The 22,500-nt window shown below is 32.7% G+C and overlaps 1 protein-coding gene across 1 annotated transcript; it reads right to left on the reverse strand.

Moving 5' to 3' along the window:
• Positions 1 to 4,833: 4,833 nt before the first annotated feature.
• LOC137656658 (uncharacterized) lies at positions 4,834 to 12,088 on the reverse strand. The gene is made up of 2 exons (XM_068390829.1): positions 11,714 to 12,088; positions 4,834 to 11,261 (listed from the first exon to the last, which is right to left on the reverse strand). The coding sequence occupies exon 2, from the start codon at positions 9,726 to 9,728 to the stop codon at positions 5,229 to 5,231; it is 4,500 nt and encodes a 1,499-aa protein (XP_068246930.1). The 5' UTR covers positions 9,729 to 11,261; positions 11,714 to 12,088; the 3' UTR covers positions 4,834 to 5,228.
• Between the last annotated feature and the right edge of the window lie 10,412 nt (positions 12,089 to 22,500).

Here is a 22,500-nt window from a genome sequence, read left to right on the forward strand (position 1 = left end):
TATGGGATAATACGCCTCTCTACTCTTCACGCACGGACTGAAGGTACCGAGAGCCTGAACTGTCCTTAAATCAACAATCTCGCTTAGAATGCATAAAATAGAATGACTGTGAAGGTCCTGTAGATAATAGGGTTGTTCCCCTGCTGCACAGGAATAGAAAAGCAACCCTTAAAGTAAAGTAAAGTAAGGAGTGTAAAGTCATTCAACACTGTAAATCTTCAAAGGACTATATAGGTTACTCTAGGGTATTTTGCTTCCCTGTTCTCAATTCCTTTTAAAAGTAGAACATTTAACCAATGATCTCTTCCATTTGGACTAAAAGTAGCATCAAATATTGACAGTAAATACAAACGTTCTCATCGGGAACATCCACAGGGTTCATCACCTGGACAACCTCTGAGTGAAAATTTCACTGCAACCCCCGTAGAGTTTTGCCACAATGTCCGTTTTTCATTTGGGAAATTCGGGATGGAGATATTATCCAAAAGCCAGCAGACATTGTGAAGACTATTTCAACGATCTAGCCTGTGACTGTGATAGCTGTGTCATACCAGCAGCGCCGAGCTTACATGTTTAACATCATAGCAGAACACACCGCTGATATTACAGACCCAGATGTGTTTAATCACCATATCAGATGTAGATGTGAGGGGTGCAAAGACGCCTCTGACAAACTTATTAAGTTCAAGAACCAAGTGAAAGCGCAAGAAGCAGCTGCCAAGGAAGAGAGTAAACCCCCTCCCAAGAGAAGGAAGACTCCTGAAGATCCTTCATCAGTGCCAGTACCAGCCCCATCATCGCCAACTGTGACTCCAAGGACTGAGAGCACAGACTCGTCCTTGTCTGTCCCTACAACTCCTCTGCAGTCGAGTGCAGCAGAAGTCAACCCTTCAACCTACGTGCCTGACTCCTCCAATGCCATGGAAACCGAACAGGGGGCCCATTTCGCGGACTGCAACTGCACAGATTGCCTTACAACACTCCTGCAAGAAGCCACTGCCATTACAGAGAACATACCAGCTACACAGCCAAAGAAACCTCTGCCGAAGTTTCGGCTTTCACAGATGGACCACGAGCTCTCCTTTGCCTCTGTGGCTGCCATGGCTGCCAAGCCAGGCATGCAACTCACTGCAAGACCCAATAGGAAAGGTGATCTTATCATCTACCCCAAGGACGTTGAGACAGCCAGATTCCTTCAGGAAGACCCCCACCTTAACAATGCTGGATCCTGCTTTTATCAGGAAGAAAGCTGTCATCACCAGGTATCCTGTATCGATGCCAATCTCCATTGCAACGACGTGCAGCAACATTGACTGTGCTGTTCACTGCATAAGCAAAGATGACGTTCCAGTTCGACGTCTCATTGCCACCTTTATAGGTCCAGTTCCCTCCAAACTGGACTTAGGAGTCTGGGGAACTTTCCCCATTGAAGATTACACACCTTGTTCAGTGGCTATTTTCCTCTTGGAAAGGTTAGAAGAGAATCTTCCGCTTTGGTAAGCAGCTCTTCTAAGAGAAGGATACGTCAAAATCAAACCATTGTTCTCTAGTCTTGGGTATCGCCATAGCCTCTGTACCATGGTCTTCTACTGTCTTGGGTTAGAGTTCTCTTGGCTGAGAGTACACACGGACACACTATGTTTTGTTCAAGTTTTTATATCTTTTAAAGGAAATACTTATTTCAATATTGTTACTGCTCTTAAAATATTCCATTTTCCTTGTCAATTAAATAAAGTACATTGGAAGGGAAATGGAAAATTTAAGCCATATGTATAGTGAAAAAAAAAATTACCCCTTTCTCTTCAAAGGAAAATCCCATGGAATTCAGATGTTGCAATGCTAATCATATCATAATATTTAACCTTCCTTAACATTATAAATGTAACAGACCTATCATGTAACAGAAATAAATATTAGTAGTCTAGTATTCTCTTCAAGGGTAAGGAAGATAGTCTTCATTTTTGGAAGAGATATGAATTCATTGTGTTAAAAACACCAAAAATAAAGGTACAGACTTTATAAAAAATCAATGCACAGGCCAAGAAATGTTAACTACCAATAAGAAAAAGTTTTTTAATTCTCAATATTATGATCAACTATGGAAAATTCTTATATTGAAGCCATTTAAAATAATACTGTTCTATGCACAGTGAATAAATATTATTTATTCTTTAAAGATTAATAAATCTTTTTCGCAAAATGCCTCAATATTTTCTATATGGAATAAAATACCTCTCTTCTCTCGACGCGAGGAGTGAAGGTACAAAGAGTCTGGACTGTCATTAGACCAACAATGTCACCCATAAAGAAGTAAACATCCCTAAACATTATTCTGGTTTCATTGTAAAGAATTCTGAAGCTGATCTGCATTCCACTTTTGATATTCCAATCTATTATGAATAAAGCCTCAACAAACTTATATAAATGATACAATTATGATAATTTCTTTGCCTGTTTTCATTTCATCTCTTTCCCAAAAGTTTTTTCTACATTCAAAGTAATGTGTCCAGTTTCTTCTCTTATGTCCAATATCAATTATTTCTGTCTTTATTCGAATGTGACTAAAATAACTGAATTCAGTTCAAACTTAGAATTAGTACAATGAAAATATAATATCGTATAGAAATGAGTACTTCTTTATAATGTGATAGCTGACCTTATGACAGCCCAGCTTATTGGAAGAAAGGCCGATGTTGACAATTATCACAAAATAAAAGTATTTGATCATTTATAAATTACTCTTTTTATATTTCATATAAATCTAAAAATAAAAAAAATAATATATTTTCATATACAGAAATTTATAGCTTTGAATGGTAAGAATATGAAAAATTTCCATAGTTGTAAGCAATATTTAGATTCATTAAAATATTTTTGGGGTAGTCACCGTAACCTGGAACTTCTAAGAAGTTCTAAGGAAATCCGTTCCAATCAAAATATCACTCACTTTATTTTTGGTGATTAAAACACCAACAGGATATATATCGATAATATTAATATCAAATGTTGGTTACATAAGGAAATATCTCCTTTTCATAATAATTATTATACTTAATACTAGCCAAGTTACAAGTTACAAGTTACAACCCTAATTGGTAAAACAGGATGCAAAAAGCCCAAGGGATCCAACAGAAAAAAATAGCCTTAGCTTTAAACCATTTAAAATGATAATATTCTATGCATAGTAAGTAAATGTTATTTATTCTTCAAATAATAATAAAGCTTTGTTCGTAAAATGACCCAATACTTTTTTATGGGATAATATGTCACTCTCCTCTCCACACGAGGACTGAAGGTAGCAAAAGTCTGGGTGCGAACTGTATTTCAGTTCCGTTTTTTTCAATCAAATATAATTAAATAAAAGAAAATTAATTGATATTGGGCTTGAGGTCAAAATCTCCACTAATCCATGTACGTGGATTATATATATATATATATATATATATATATATATATATATATATATATATATATATATATATATATATATACACATATATATGTATGTATATATATATGCATATGTGTATATACATGCATATATATATATATATATATATATATATATATATATATATATATATATATATATATATATATATATATATATATATATACATATATATGTATGTATATATATATGCATATGTGTATATACATGCATATATATATATATATATATATATATATATATATATATATATATGTGTGTGTGTGTGTGTGTGCATATATCTATATATATATATATATATATATATATATATATATATATATATATATATATATGTGTGTATATATGCATATATATATATATATATATATATATATATATATATATATATGTGTGTGTATATATGCATATATATATATATATATATATATATATATATATATGCACTATATATACATACATATATATTATATATATATACAGTATATATATATATATATATATATATATATATATATATAAATATATATATATATATATATATATATATATATATATATATATATATATATATATATATATAGTATATATAGCGGAAAAATGGGGGGTGGTCGACATATGTAAATATAAAATCAATATGTAATGACCACGATCATATTATTAAACCTTGCATTTTTAAGTGAAAAGGTAGAGATGGAAAAAATGCATTTTAAATATTTAATAAATTTAAATTTAAATGGTTACACATTTACGAATACATAATTTAAAATTACATAAATTTCACTGTAACAGCTGGTGGTGGAATGACGTAAACGAGTCTTCGAAATGCACTTTTACAAGAGATATTAAGGTTCACAACTGCGAGGGCTTAACCTTCTTCCCTTCACTCATCCGCTAAAAAATACAAAGTAAAGGAGAATCAACCACGGGAAAAATCAGAACAATAAATACAACACTCACAAAAAATGACTAAAATAAATCAACAAAAATTCAACACTAATCAAAATATCAATTACTGTAATCGCCTGACTAAATCTACAATTTTCATATAAATCAAAATCTTGAAATCAACGAATCACCGAAAACAGCAATTAACTAATCACAAAATCACTCGCGTAAATATTTGCTCAAATCACCACTAAATCACAACAGCTCTCAAATTATCAGTAAAACAACTAGCAAATTTAACGAGTTGTCAAATACTTAAATAAATTTATAGACTGCATAGAAATCACAGGCTCAATCTAGTAAGAATTTAATTAATTAAAATACTTAAAATTATTCTCAGAACACTGGCATATAGAATATGTAACGCAAGAACAAGCATTAAAGCCCCTTATGCTTACCCTGTTGCGATATCAGTTCTGGCGAGTGTGGAAAAAATCATTTAACAGACGATCATCGTTAAGCAACGTCCGGATCCCATCCTCGATGAATTAGTGTGCAATTATTTCCATGGTAGAGGAAAAATCCATAATAGTTAATCCAGCGTGTGTATACATCCTAAAATCCACTTGAATAATGGAAGAGAGGGAAAGAGAGCTCCTCCTCACTCCCGTGTAAGGTTGCTGAAGACTGTTGCTGTGTGAAAAAACTTCACAACGACGTTAACGGCAGGCAGATATAACTGGATATAACTACTTTATAGTAGTTACTATCTAAAAGCAAAGGGGCAATTAGCGACACTTCTGTATGCCAAATGTATCAATACTTAAATATTCAAATTAATAATTTGAAGTTTTTTCAATCTGCCCCCCGCGGATTTAAATTTAAATTTCTATACAAGACCAGATTGAGCTAGCTGCTTATTCTTCTCAGAACAAACCAAAGCAGCCCCCCGTTGAATTCTTGCAATATTGTCATTAGAAACAACATTAGAATCACTCTGAGGTACAAAATTTAAATCTAACTGATCAATATGAGAATCACTTAACCCATCACCTTTAACCAAAAGAATAACAGACGATATATCCCTAAAAACAACACTTTTATTACCCTTGACCAATTGTACTTGAACAGCCTCACCAAGAGAATTATAAATAACATCAAGAACTCTAGCTAAAGGGTAATTGGGAGCCTTAACCATTGAATCTTTTATCAAGACTATGTCACCTTTTGATATTTTAACGTGCTCCCTAGGGTAATATTTACCTCTGTATTTAGTTGCCTGATCTTGCAATCCAAATAAAAATTCATTGTGATAACTATTACGCAATTTCTCTTTAATATGAATTAAACGCCGAAAGTCCTTACCCAAGTCAGAAGAGTCATAATCATCAAGTTGACCTTCGTGATATATACATTCCATAACCTGTGTATCATATCCAAATTTCAAAAACTCTGGTGATAGCACCTGAAAATCATCATTCACATTCTGTTCCCTTAATGCGCCAAGTTCAGAAATGGGTTTCTTATTAGCGTAACATATGCATTGTTTAATTACATGAGAAAATTCCAGAAAATCTAGAATATTATTATGGATTGCTCCCTGTATTAACTTTCTTACCAGACCAACTCCGGACTCTATGATACCTCCAATACCACGATTCAGAGAACCACGAGGATACTGTGAAAATTCAGTGACATCGACACCCCTCTGATTGAAGAATTCCTGCACCTCACTTGCTTTCAGACATTCCTCAATCCATGTGAATGCACCACCAAGATTTGAGCCAGAATCTGAAAATACTTTGTTAGGCAAACCATAGTTGTAAACATGATTTTGAAAAGCCAATAAAAATCCTTTAGAATCAGCTGAAGTCACTATTTCAACATTAATCATGTGAGACCAAATACATTTGAAAATTACCCCATAGGTTTTAACTTTGTCACTTCCATACCTTGTGAAATATGGTCCAAAGTAATCAATGAAACATACAGAAAAAAACCTCTTTATGGGATTCACATTCCACTCTCTATAGTCATTAGCATTAACTTTAACTGGTCTACTATTAAAACGTTTACAGTGGTAACATTCATTCACAACCTTCTTAACTGTTGAAAATCCCTTGAGCAAAAAAAATGCCGGTTTCAATTTATGTAGCACATAGTAAGTACCCGAGTGATTAAACTTCACGTGAGTGTCCATTATCAGTATTCTACCGAAATCGCTATTATTACTAATGAGTATTGGAGTTCTCGACATCATACCTTTAGACATCTTTCCCATTTTACATTTTACTCTAAGAATACCATCAGTGTCACAAAATACATTCATTCTACTAACTAGCTCAGGAATACACTTTTTTGCTTTCAGTTTTGAAGTGAAAAAATCTTGTAAATCTGGAAAGCAATTCTGTTGATCAAGCTTTAGCAAATCATTACTGCATTTTTTGTAGCTTGCATCTAATAAGGCAATTGACTGCTGGCTCTTAGAAATTATTCTTAATCTTAATTTGTTTATGAAAAGCTTAACTTTCATTAGTACTTTAATTGCTTTGTCAAGTGAAGAATACTTAGTTAAATCAACAACTGTACCAACTGACATATCTTCAACACTTGCCTTATTTACAACCAGCTTTGGTATATCCACATCATTAATCATGCCTGGATTAGGAATTACAAGCCATTCTAGTAAATTTAAATCTTCCCGTAACATCTTGGGTCCGGTCAAGTAACAAGAGTTTCTTAACTTTGAGAAGGATACTAATCTAGTCGTGAAATCTGCAGCATTTTCATTTGATCCTACGTGAGCTAACTTCACCGAGTGTGTAGACTTACAGAGGTCGACAATATTTGCGATTCTATTATTTACATATACACTTCTCTTTTGAAGCTTTGTTCTCAAGTTCTCATAATCAGCTAGCCAACTTAAGGCAATCGTAGAATCTGAAAACAACATTATGTCATTAACTGCAATAGGCACAATACAAGAAGTGAGCATTTTATACAGATCAAAAGCCCTTTGCAATGCATACTCTACTGCAGTGAGTTCGAGTACAGGCATAGTTCGCCCTTTCAGATTTTTATTCAGAATCTTATTATGGGCAGATACGAAGGATACCAACTTTGAATCTCTCTCCTGCAAGTAAATAACACATCCAATAAAGTTTTTACTCGCATCACTCATTACAATTATATCAAAATTAGACTTTCTGCTACCCATATATCTTGGTATCTCTAGCCTTTCACCATTATTGAATTGTGAAGCTATGTTTCTCCATTCATTTAGCTGAGCACCATGAAGAGAAGTATCCCATTTATCTACATAATCAGACTGTAATTGCCTGAGGAAGATCTTACATCTGTTTAAAACAGGCAAGTTAGTATTATTCAAATCAAATATACTCATTACTGAACTCAAAATCTGCCTAAGAGTATTGGCTTCAACATTTAATTTAACACATGTGGCCTTTAGTATATCATTATATCTGTCCCAGCACATGCCAAGAATTTTAACCTCTTGTGGAGTCTCTGTGCCAACTTTACAGTCAATGTCACGCTGAAATTGAGAATAATTAGTAACATACTGCTGCAATGGAAATTTATGCTGCTCAAATATTGTACTGGCTTCCCTGTGAACCATTTCAACTTCATCTTCATCTGCACAACCAATTAGAAAATTATCAACATAACTGCCTTGGAAGATTCTTTTTTTCAATTCCTGAATTTCTTCAGTATCACCATGTGTCTCCAATATTAGCATTTTATAAAGACAGCACTGCAACAGATATGGAGAAACAGACATCCCAAATATTACTCGCTTTGAGCGATACACAACTGGTGTAAAATCTCTAGATTCAACATCCTTAAACCAATAAAAGAGAAATTTTGAGGAATTCTCATCATCAATGGCCAATCTATGAAAGGCTTTTGAAATATCAAATCCAAGTATAAACTTGTCAAACCTCATCATGGTCAATGCATCACTTATTTTAAAATTCTTGTTATAACCTGGGTGAATACATTGATTCAGACTAATGCCTTTACTGCCATCATGTCTTTTTTCTGCAAGATTCGCCATGTAAATAACTCTTACTTTCGTAGTATCTCTTTCTTCTTTAATTACAGGACTGTGGCTAATGAAGAAATATTTTGGAAATTTCCTTTTATATTCTTCAAAATCTTCAACTTTTTCAATGATTCCCAAATCAATTTGTGACTGGAAAACTTCATCAATTCGCTTTAGAACATTACTGTTCATGTATTTCTTCTTCAGACTGCACAGAACCTTGAAAGCAAGTCTCTCATTTGATCCAAGAAGATTTTTATATCTAGTCAACCAAGGAATTGGTAAGACATAAAATTTTTCAGGATCTCTGTAAATGTTGCATAAAATAAAATCTGTCACTTCTTGCTCAGTTTCATTAGTAACACATTCAATAGAATCCTCCTCTTCCATATTTATGAATATCTTACAATCATGACCCAACTGAGAATAATCCGCAACCTCTGCTATATCTGGCAGGCTTTCAAAATTATATATTCCATCAAGTGTTGGCACTTCATAGTCAAGTCCATCAGAATCAATCTCCATAGTGCCAATGTATGAAGTAGTAGATTTTGTTTCTTCAGAAATCTTCCTATGAGACATCAAAGATGTATCTACTGCATCGGAAAGATTCTTTATCCAGTCAGAAATAGAACCAATTAATATTAGTTTATCATTAATTCTGTAAAAAGAAGTCAGTCTGTCTTTTTGACCTAGTACTCCACTCTCCATGCTCATCACACAATGCCAATCCTTTGCACCTATCAGTAGCTTTATATCATCAATGTCATGAATTCTGTTTACACCATTGAATTTATCATAAGCAACCTCTTTACCATTCTGCCTTAGCAGTTCTATTAATTTATACATATGAGGAGCTTTCATCTGAATTTTAATCTTAGGAATACAAATACAAGTAATTTCATAACTTACATCACCAATCTTAAAAGGAAAACTCACTGACTTGGTACAAATCTTTTGATTAGTATTAATGCCCTTGATAATCAAATGTATCTTAGGATCTACTACCTTCAAGTTCAAAAAATCTGCTAAACTTTCTTCAATAAAGGAATTCTGGCTACCCGAATCCAAAACTGTATCCACTTTAACACGATCATATTCAGTCGTCACTGTTAGTAATGGTAATAAAGAATCAACAATATCCAAATGACTAGATGCTGTAACAGTTGATGGTATTTCATTAACACTCTCGACAATATTAACCACCTTTGTGGTAGTTTGCTTACTATTACTAGAATCTGTTGGCTTTGAACTACACAAAAAAACTCCAGTGTTTACCCTTTTTGCATTTGAAGCATACACCTGACGTCTGAAATCTGCACTCATTACTATTATGACCTGCTTTTAAGCATTTAAAGCACTTGTGCAATTCTTTCAATCGCTTTATTTTATCAGATACTTGCAAGTACTTTGTACAACTGGCAATTTTGTGATCTTTAGCATTACAAAGCATACATAAACTCCTGGTTAAACTAGTATTCAAACTAGTAGCCAACACTGCGGTTTTACATGGACTTTCTTTACTAATGTTTAATTGAGCGTTATACCTGCTGCAAGCTTCCAAAAATTTACCAGTGACCTCATCTAAAGTAGGATGAGACTTATTTGTGATCGCAACTATGATATCTTGAAATTTAGTAGGCAATGAAGACCACACAAAATAAAGCATAATAGTGTCCAAATCAATAGCATTATCTATCACTGCATCAATCAGCTTCTTAATATGAGCATAAAAAATATATGGATCATCCTTGCCCCAAACAAACCTCAAGTCAGTTAACTCTTTAATGAGGACAAACTTCTGAGGCATTTCATCAGCAAATGCTGCGATCAAAGTTTGTTTAGCCTGACCAAAAGTTTGCTGGGACACCTTTATAGAACTAATCATAGCCTTTGCTCTACTATGACATTGCTGCTCAAGTAAATTATACCTCTCGACTTCATTTAAATTATACGGAGCAGTCAAGTGTTCAAAAACTTCAAAAAATCGCTTACATGTAAATTTATCTTCCTTAGAATCTGCATAATACCGAGGCAAATTCAACTTGGGCAAATCAATTTTAGTTCTGCAAGAAGTTTTATTATCAATCTGTACGGAGAGATTATCAAGTCGAGATTGCATTTTGTTTGACAGTAATTTAATTTTACGATGATATTCCTCACATTCAGAATCCTGCCTATCCAAATCCTCCTGCGGAACTAAGGAGTCCAGTCTAACATTAGTCAAAATCAAATCATCCAAGGACTGCAATCTTTGACTGTACTCACTCAGAAAACTCAATTCTGTTTGCAATTCCGCTTTATCTAAAGAATCAACAGCATTACACAATTTATTATATAATACACTAACCTTACGGCGTATAGTAGTACGTTCACGCTTTTCCGATTCCGTCATCTTTAACTAACAGACAATACACCTCAAATAAATCAACTTTCAAATGAAAAACTAATACTTATAACGCGAGAGGGAGGGGGACCCGGACACCGCCCAACTAGAAACGACCAACATTCCACACCAGTGCTTAAAAAATATTAATCCAAAAGTTCGAAGGACCAAGCGGAAAAATGGGGGGTGGTCGACATATGTAAATATAAAATCAATATGTAATGACCACGATCATATTATTAAACCTTGCATTTTTAAGTGAAAAGGTAGAGATGGAAAAAATGCATTTTAAATATTTAATAAATTTAAATTTAAATGGTTACACATTTACGAATACATAATTTAAAATTACATAAATTTCACTGTAACAGCTGGTGGTGGAATGACGTAAACGAGTCTTCGAAATGCACTTTTACAAGAGATATTAAGGTTCACAACTGCGAGGGCTTAACCTTCTTCCCTTCACTCATCCGCTAAAAAATACAAAGTAAAGGAGAATCAACCACGGGAAAAATCAGAACAATAAATACAACACTCACAAAAAATGACTAAAATAAATCAACAAAAATTCAACACTAATCAAAATATCAATTACTGTAATCGCCTGACTAAATCTACAATTTTCATATAAATCAAAATCTTGAAATCAACGAATCACCGAAAACAGCAATTAACTAATCACAAAATCACTCGCGTAAATATTTGCTCAAATCACCACTAAATCACAACAGCTCTCAAATTATCAGTAAAACAACTAGCAAATTTAACGAGTTGTCAAATACTTAAATAAATTTATAGACTGCATAGAAATCACAGGCTCAATCTAGTAAGAATTTAATTAATTAAAATACTTAAAATTATTCTCAGAACACTGGCATATAGAATATGTAACGCAAGAACAAGCATTAAAGCCCCTTATGCTTACCCTGTTGCGATATCAGTTCTGGCGAGTGTGGAAAAAATCATTTAACAGACGATCATCGTTAAGCAACGTCCGGATCCCATCCTCGATGAATTAGTGTGCAATTATTTCCATGGTAGAGGAAAAATCCATAATAGTTAATCCAGCGTGTGTATACATCCTAAAATCCACTTGAATAATGGAAGAGAGGGAAAGAGAGCTCCTCCTCACTCCCGTGTAAGGTTGCTGAAGACTGTTGCTGTGTGAAAAAACTTCACAACGACGTTAACGGCAGGCAGATATAACTGGATATAACTACTTTATAGTAGTTACTATCTAAAAGCAAAGGGGCAATTAGCGACACTTCTGTATGCCAAATGTATCAATACTTAAATATTCAAATTAATAATTTGAAGTTTTTTCAATTATATATGTATGTATATATAGTGCATATATATACATATATATATATATATATATATATATATATATATATATATATATATATATATATATATATATATGTATGTATATATATATATAAATATATATATATATATGCATATACACACACACACACATATATATATATATATATATATATATATATATATATATATATATATATATATACAGTATATATATATATATGCATATATACACACACACACACACACATATATATATATATATATATATATATATATATATATATATATATATATATATATATATATATATATATATATATATATATGTATATATATATATATATATATATATATATATATATATATATATATATATATATATATAAATATATACGTGTGTACATATATATGCATATATATATATATATCAGAAATTTTTGTTTTTTGTTCAAAATACCAGAAAAGAGACGTTGTTGTGAGCACAGAATATTAAGAATTTCGTATTCAGATTCTGTATTATTAGCCCAAAGGACTGAGTCGGCTGTACAGTACTTTCATGAATTTACTTCCCTGTATTCACTTAAAGTATTCATAATAATATGAAAATGAATCAGTAGTTTTTCTTAGTCCCTCTGGACTAATTGTAACAACAAATATTCATAATTTAATCATGGATACAAATGTTGACGATTTTATTGAGTTTCTTGAAAACACAACTTGAGATTATAGTTTATAACGAGAATTCTTTTGATGTTACAAAATGAGGTGATATTTTCCATTCAGCTTCAACTGAATATTATAGTACGATTCTTGTAAACCAAATTAGAATATTGCAAAACCTCTCATCGCTTCACTTGCTGCGTGAAAGTGAAGAGTTTGGAAAACAAGTTTGAAGAAAGAAAGCGGGAATGGAGATATCGTTTTAAGGCTGAAAAGAATACAGTAAAAACTTAGAATTTTATCGCAAACAATTTATTTTTTATTGTGCGTCAGACTTAGGATCAAACTCTCTTCCTCATAGGTTGTCCAAACTAAATTTCTTTGTCCTTCCCGTTTTCATTATCTATATCCTTTCACTTAATACCATCTCTATCTAAAGTCCTCCAAGGAATGATAGCTAACAAAAGTTTCTTCATTTCATCGTGTATTAAATTTCTGTAATTTATAAGCAATTTTTTTCCATAAATTTAAAAGATAAAAATAATCTCTCTTTATTTACAGAAATTTATAGCTTTAAGTGGATAGAAAAAGTAAAATTTCCATAGTTGTGAGCAATATTCAGATTCAGTAAAATAATCTTTATTGGTACTCAGCGTGACTATGGATATTTATGTTATACTTGATAGAACGATAACTTTATTTTTGGTAATTAAAAACACCACCAGAATTCTGATATTAAACATCAGTAGTATTTAAGGATAATTCATATTGGTAAATAAGTCCTTTGGAGCAATAGGTATATCTGCTGAGTCATTCACAATCTTTGAGACATCCAATATTTTTGTAACTCTCTCTCTCTCTCTCTCTCTCTCTCTCTCTCTCTCTCTCTCTCTCTCTCTCTCTCTCTCTCTCTCTCTCTCTCTCTCTCCCTCTGTGCTGATGGACTAAAAAGTCCTTGAGACATCCAAAATCCTTGTAACTCCTTGTAGCTCTCTCTCTCTCTCTCTCTCTCTCTCTCTCTCTCTCTCTCTCTCTCTCTCTCTCTCTCTCTCTCTCTCTCGTGTACCAAAGCAAATTCAGTTCATTCTTTTCTCATAAAATACAAGACAAGAGAAGAGACGGAATGTTCATCAAATTCTTATTTCAGTTCTCCCAAATCTTCGTTAGTGATTAAACAGTGACAACAACAGGTCATAAATGTGGACACAGACCTGTTAGAACATTGATTGAAAAGAGCGAACTAAAGTAGAGAATATTATAAGAACATGTAACAAAAAGAAATGGACATGGGCAGTGCATATAATGAGAATGACAGATAATAGATACACATTTAAGAGTCACAGATTGGTTCACTAGGGATTATAAAAGAAGCAGGGGAAGGAAAAGAAGACGATGGGTTGACGAACTTAGGAAATTTGGGGACATAAACTGGCGTAGAAAGACCATAAACAGGTGCAAAGTGAAAGGAAATGCTTGAGGCCGTTGTTCTGTAGTGGACTAATCACGGCTGATGACAAACACACACACATACACACACATACATATATATATATATATATATATATATATATATATATATATATATATATATATATATATATATATATATATATATATATATATAACTAAACCATTGATGGAAACAAAATAACATCTTCACATATAAATATCCATCGCCTTAAAAAAAATTTGAAAGTAATAATTCTATTGGAAAAATCATGTGCATAATACATAATTACTGAGTAATATTTTAAAAGGAATTCTTCGGGAAAAGTACTCGAGAAATGTGGTTTTCCGAGACGCATTGTGTGTGTGTATGTGTGTGTGTGTTTTGAACGGCTCTGATTTCAATTCGTACCGGAAATGGATTGTTCTAAATCCCAAACCTGAAAAGAATTCCGTCGAAGCCTTCTGTTATTTCAATGCGGTTTGCTATAAACCTTAATTGTCCTTCGCCCGAGTTCGATCGCCAAGTCCGCTGCAGGAGTTACTTGATAATAAAATTAATATATTAAAATAATAATTGTCTTTATCTTCCCATCCAGTCTCAACTTTTCCTTCAAACTGCAAAGCCGAAAGTTGAACGTCTTCAGAACATTCTGACTAAAATTCATAAATCAAGTCACGTAGTTTTTATTATTATTATTATTATTATTATTATTATTATTATTATTATTATTATTATTATTATTATTATTATTATTCTTATGGTGATGATAATGATGAGTTACTAGGGTCTTTCTAAACGAGAAAAGAAGAGAATTTTTCACAGGTCCTAAACGGCTTCGGAAGAAATCTTTACCGTATCTCCAAATGGCTCCAGAAGAGTTAGCCATAGACTAAGCATGAAGTTCTGAATGACCCCAGAACAACATCTCGGAACGGCTTCTGAAGAAAATTTTCTCGTATCTCCAAATGGCTTCAGAAGGAATAGCCACAGACTTAGCGTGGAGTTCTGAATGACTACAGAAAAGAATCTTCCAGGAAGTCCCTGGGCGACATGTCAAGAAAATTTTCCCGGATCTCCAAAAGTCTTCAAAAAACATCACCGTAGACTTAGCGTAGAGTTCTGAATGACTCCAAACAGAAACTTCCCGTAGTAGTTCTGAACGGCTCGGCTGCGAACTACAAATGCCTTCTGAAGACCTCATTTCTAATTTTTTTTTCAAATGAAGCTTCCTTCAACTCTCAGGATCTGTATATAACTATACATATTTACGCAGTGAACTTTCTTATGTTGTTATTGGACACTTTCCAAACACCATTGGGAGGAGGATTTCACTTAACTCAGAGTTACAACTACAAGACCAACTGGAGGCTATTAGGAACACCTTCATCTAAATATGGTTTTGATAGTTGCTGAGCCTTGACGTTCATAGAGTACGCGCCTTGAAGGATCCTTTGCTTTGGCTTTTTCGACGATGCCCTATAAATGGAGACTAAAGGAATAAAAAACTACGAGGCTTTGTATTGGCGCAAAGACGGATTGATGGAAATGAGGACGGAGGCAAAATGATTTAACTGAGCGGCAATGGTAAATATACTGTGTTGCTCGTCGTTTACTTTGGCATGATGGCGTGTATACAGAGAAATCGATGGCATTCTTGTCTCTAACCGTCGCTCTGATGAGTCGAGATATGAATGCCATTGATTTCTCTGAGGAATATGACGAACTGAAGACACACGGCAATGAAATTTCTCTCGAAATCTCAAAGGAACCTGACAAACTAAGGAAAACACTAGAAAAATAATTGAGACAGAAGGGAACAGCGAAGAAAAGCCTTTAACCAAAATGGGTCAAACAGTTTCTAATGCTAGAATGAAAGGTAGCTAAAAGCATTGTTCAATTAGCTTTTAATGTTAGAGGTAAGGCACTTAAAATAGATGTCAAAGAACCTCTAATGCTAAAAATATGGCACGCTGAAATAGAGGTCAAAGAACATTTAATGCTAGAAGAATGGCACATAGAAATAAAGGTCAAAGAATTCCTAATGATGGAAGTATATCAACTCGCAATAAGAGGTCAAAGAACCCCTAATGCTAGAAATATTACACCCCCGATATAAGAGGTAAAAAAAACCCTAATGCTATAAGTATGTCACATAAAAATAGAGGTCAAAGAACCCCAAATGCTAGAAATATGGCACCCCAAAACAGAAGTCACAGAACCCCCAATGCTAGATGTAGGGCACATAGAAATTAGAGGTCAAAGAACGTGTAATACTGTAGGTATGGTACCTCAAAATAAGATGTCAAAGAACCCCTAATGCTAGAAGTATGGCACCTCAAAAGAGAGGTCAAAGAACCTCAAATGTTAGAAGTATGACACCTTGAAATAAGAGGTCAAAGAACCTCAAATGCTAGAAGTATGACACCTTTAAATAAGAGGCCAAAGAACCTCTAATGCTAGAAGTAAGACGCCTCGAAATAAGAGGTCAAAGAAACTCTAATGCTAGAAGTAAGACACCTCAAAATAAGAGGTCAAACAACCTTTAATGCTAGAAGGATGGCACTTCGAAATAAGAAATCTAAGAACCTCTAATGCTGGAAATATGGCACCTCGAAATAAGAGGTCTAAGAACCTCTAATGCCAAAATGAAGGCACATAGAAATAGAGGTAAATTTTAGAAGTATGGCACATAGAAATAGAGGTAAAAACAAACATTAATGATAGAAGTGTGGCACCTCGAGATGAGGTCAAAGAACCACTAATACTAGAAGTATAACACTTCGAAACAGAGGTCAAAGAACCCCTAATGCTAGAAGCATGGCACATATAAATAGGGGCAAAGAACCCCTAAGGCTAGATATATGGCAACACGAAATAAGAGGTCAAAGAACCTCTAATGCTAGAAGTTTGGCAACTCGAAATTAGAGGTCAAAGAACCTCTAATGCTAATAGTACGGTACTTCGAAATAAGAAGTCAAAGAACACTTAAGGCTAGAAGTATGGCACCTAGAAATAGGAGGTAAAAGAACTCCTAACAGTCTAAGTAATGGTGTTATTAAAAGTTTTAATAGATCTTGCTTCAGTTCAGAAAACATATTTCTATCAAGATACTTAAGACTAGCACTAATCTAATCACCTGAAAATAAATATATACATATATACATACGATCAGCACCTGAACCACTTCTCCACCCAATCGTGGACCAAGGAGGGCCAGGCAATGGCTGCTGATGACTCAGCAGATAAACCTAAAGGCTCCCCTAAACCCACCATCCTTAGCTCACAAGGATTGCAAGGTTGCAGCGACTAAAGAAAGAAAAGTTACAATTCGACCTTGAAATCAAAATATCAAAGCCTTTAAGCACAAATCGAAATAAAATATACCCAGTAATATTAGAGACTAAAGTCATAAAAGAAAAACATTGCAAGGTAGTAGGTTGGTCAGGGCACAAGCCACCCATTGAGATACTACCGCTAGAGAGTTATGGGGTCCTTTGACTGGCCAGACAGTACTACATTGGATCCTTCTCTGGTTACGGTTCACTTTCCCTTTACCTACACATACACCAAATCGCCTGGCCTATTCTTTACACATTATCCTCTGTCCACATACACCTGACAACACTGAGATTACCAAACAAAACTTCTTCATCCAAGGGGTTAACTACTGCGCTCTAATTGTTCAGTGGCTACTTTCCTCTTGGTACGGGTAGAAGAGAACCTTTAGCTATGGTAAGCAGCTCTTCTAGAAGAAGGATACTCTAAAATAGAATCATTGTTCTCTAGTCTTCGGTAGTGCCATAGCCTCTGTACTATGGTCTTCCACTGTTTTGGGTTAGAGATCTCTTGCTTGAGGGTACACTCGGCAACACCATTCTACCTAATTTCTCTTCCTCTTGTTTTGTTCAAGTTTTTATAATTCCTATACGAAATATTTATTTCAATATTTTCACTGCTCTTAAAATATTTCATTTTCCTTATCATTAAAATAAGGTACTTTCACATTGAAAGGGAAATGTGAAATTTTAGGCATACGTGTAGTTAGAAAAATAATTACCCTTTTCACTTCAAACGACTTATTTATGTGTGTATATATATATATATATATATATATATATATATATATATATATATATATATATATATATATATATATATGTGTGTGTGTGTGTGTGTGTGTGTCTGTGTGTGGAAATCACGAAATACACACACACACACACACACATATATATATATATATATATATATATATATATATATATATATATATATATATATATATATATATATATATATATATATATATATATATATATATATATATATATATGGCTGAAGGAATTCATCTTCACTATAAAAATGGATATCTCCCAACTTCAATTTGCGACACCATTGTCATCAAATCCAACAGCTATAATTGCAGGCAAATCTATTCAGGCAATGGCCTTTGCCCTCCGACTCAGAAGGCAGCAATTAAGGACTAATAAACGGTATATTGTATTATGATTAGGACTTAGCTCAAGTCCTTACTTAAAACCCATGGAATTCAGATGGAGCAATGCTAATCTTATCATATTTAACCGTCCTTAACATTATAATTGTTCCAGACTTTTTATGTAAAAGAAATAAATTAGTCTAGTGTTCTCTACAGATATGGGGATGAAAGTCTTCATCAATCGTACAGATAAGAATTTATAGTTTTATAACACCAAAAATAAAGGTACGGACTTTATAAGAGATCGATGCACAGGCCAAGAAATATAATAGGGTAAAGACATGCTAACAACTCATAAAAAAAAGTTTTTCAGTTCTCAATATAATGAACAACTATGGGAAATTCTTATATTTAAAACATTTATAATAATAATGTTCGAAGCATCATAAATAGATAAAGTTTATTCTTCAAAGAATAATAAAACTTTGTTCCCAAAATGCACCGATATTTCTTTATGGGATAATTGATTGATTGTTTTTAAGTTTTCAGGCAACTTTCTTTAAGGGAAAATATGTCTCTCTCCTCTACACGCGAGGACTGAAGGTACAAAGAGTCTGGACTGTCATTAGACCAACAATGTCACCCATAAAGAAGTAAACATCGCTAAACATTAATTATTGTTTTCATTGGAAAGAATTCTGAGGCCTAACTGTATTTCACTTCCGTTATTCCGATCTAATATGAATAAAGTCTCAAGAAACTTATATAAATGATACAATTATGATAATTTCTTTGTCCATTTTCGTTTCATCTCTTTCCCAAAAGTTTTTCTCCATTCAAAGTAAGTGTCCAGTTTCTTCTCTTATGTCCAATATCAATTATTTCTTTATTCAAATGAGACTGAAATAACTGAATCTAGTTTGAACTCGAATTAGTACAATGAAAATATAATATCGTATAGAAATGAGTACTTCTATATAATGCGATAGGTGACTTTATGGGAGTAAGGCCGATGTTGACAATTATCCCATAATAAAAATATTTGATCACTTATAAATTATTCTTTTTATTTTATTATTAATATAAATCTAAAAATATATATATTTTCATATGCAGATATTTATAGCTTTGAATGGAAAGAATATGAAAAATTTCCATAGTTGTAAGCAATATTTAGATTCAGTAAAATAATTTTTATGAGTAAGCGAAATCCAGAACCTACAACGGCAGCTAACTTTATTTTTGGTGATTAAAACACCAACAGAATTTAAACCAATAAGAATAATATCAAAGGGTAATTCATATTTATTAGCCTAGATACAACCCTAGTTGGTAAAACGTGATGCAATAAGCCCAAGGGATCTAGCAGTGGAAAATAGCCTGAGACAGAAACAAGGGAATAAATAAACTATAAAATGTATAATAACAAACACAATAAAATATCTTAGTAAAGGATCCAACAACTCTCTAGCGGTAGTATCTCAACGGGTGGCTAGTTACCTAACAAACCTATTACCTCTGATTAATCAACTATATTAGTATTCATAGTTACGACTGAATCAATTTCTAATAAAAAAAAAAAAAAATTGTAAAGTTTAAAAACTATAGTCTCGATTTGTGCTTCCAAAACACAATTAAAAAATAACATTTGTATCCATAATCAATATTTAATGATATTTTTAGTGCGAAGGCATTGTGAAAAAAAATCGCTGGTTCAACCTCATACACTATTAAAAAGAAATGGAAAGACTGAAGGCCTATATATTCCTTAGGGCTAAAAGTGAAGTTTCACCAAGTGTTTAATTGGACAGACGAACGCACAAACAAAACTATTCAGATGGAAAGGGTAATTTTGAATGGAAGTTAAACTTATGATATTGGGACTTGACTCATGTTAAAAAAACCATAGAATTCAGATGAAGCTGAAGTCCTGCCAATCCTTTCTTCTCTCTGTTTACACAAGAGCGTTTTTATTTGTAGGCCTACTTAGTCACTAGCTGTAACAAACACTCCAAGAAGATTTTGACCGATAGACAAGTGATAGCTATTATTCCCTGGAGGAGTTTAAATTATAATAACAATAATAATAATAGCTGACCTTATGAGAGTCCAGGGAACGTTCACATAGAAAGGAGAAAGAAAGGCCGATGTTGACAATTATCCGTAATAAGAAAATTATTTGAGCATTTACAAGAAAATAATTTTCTATAAATTATAAAGATTAAAGAAATCTCATATTATATACAAAGATTTATAGCTTTAAAGGGTTACAATACGAAAAGTTTCCATAGTTGTCAGCAATATTTAGATTCAGTAAAATAAGTTTTATAAGTAATCAGCGTAATTGTAAATATTTACTTCTGTCTCCATGTCTGTTATAACTACTTTATTTTTGGTGATTGAAACACCAGTAAACCTCAGATCAATTTATTGATGATAATAAAGATGGTTAATTGTAAAGGCTAATCTATATAGTTAAGCAAGTCTTTTGTCGACTAGTAATCATAAGAATAAAATTAGTCCTAATACACAACTGAAGCAATGTCTAGTACACGAATGGTAGGAAAAATCAATTGAATAAATTTCATTGAAGTTAGTATGAAGGGAGAGCTGCCAGGTTCAACATGCTAACTACTGATAGAAAATATTTTTCAAGTTCTCAGTATTATGAACAACTATGAAAAATTCTCAAATTTTAACCATTTAGAAGGATAATATTTTATGCATAGTAAATTAATTTTATTTATTCTTCAAATAATAATAAAACTTTGTTCGTGAAATGCCCCAATATTTTCTTTATGGGATAATACGCCTCTCTTCTCTCCAGGCAAGGACTGAAGGTACCAAAAGTCAGTTCCATTTTTTCAATGAAATACAATTAATGAAAAGAAGAAAAATTTATATTAGGGCTTAAGGTCAAAATCTCCACGTGACTCCTCCCAAACATACTCCAATTTGTGAAAAACAATACACACACACACACACACACACACACACACACACACACACACACACATATATATATATATATATATATATATATATATATATATATATATATATATATATATACATATACATATATATATATATATATATATATATATATATATATATATATATATATATATATATATATATATATATATATGTGTGTGTGTGTGTGTGTGTGTGTGTGTGTAATCAGGAATTGTTTTTTGTTCAAAATACCAGAAAAGAGACGTTGTTTTGAACACAGACTATAAAGAATTTCCTATTAAGATTCTGTATCATTTAACCCAAAGGACTGAGTCGGGATTACTCATGAATTTACTTCCCAGTATTCACTTACAATATTTCTAATAGGATGAAACTGAATCAATTGCTTCTCTCAGTCCCTTTGGACTAATTGTAACACGAAATATTGATCATGGATACAAATGATGATGTTGAGTTTCTTGTGAACGCAACTTAAGATTATAGTTTATAAACGAGAAGATATCGTTGACGGCTGAAAAGAATACAGTAAAAACTTAAAATTTCATTGCAAACAATTTATTTTTTATTGAAGGATAAATGACACTTCGTCAGAATTGAAATCAAACTTTCTTCCTCATAGGTTGTCCAAAACTAAATTTCTTTGTCCTTTCCCTTTTCATTATCTTTATCCTTTCCCTGAATACCATCTCTATCTCAAGTCCTCCAGGGAGTGATAGCTAACACACGTCTCTCGCTCGAAAATTTCTTCCTTTCATCGTGCATTAAATTTCGGTGATTTATAAAAAAAATTTTGTCCATGAATTTTAAAGATAAAAATAATCTCTTAATATCTAGAGAAATTTATAGCTTTAAGTGG

The sequence above is a fragment of the Palaemon carinicauda genome, chromosome 17 (genome assembly GCF_036898095.1).
Source record: "Palaemon carinicauda isolate YSFRI2023 chromosome 17, ASM3689809v2, whole genome shotgun sequence".
In the NCBI taxonomy this organism is placed as follows: Eukaryota; Metazoa; Arthropoda; class Malacostraca; order Decapoda; family Palaemonidae; genus Palaemon; species Palaemon carinicauda.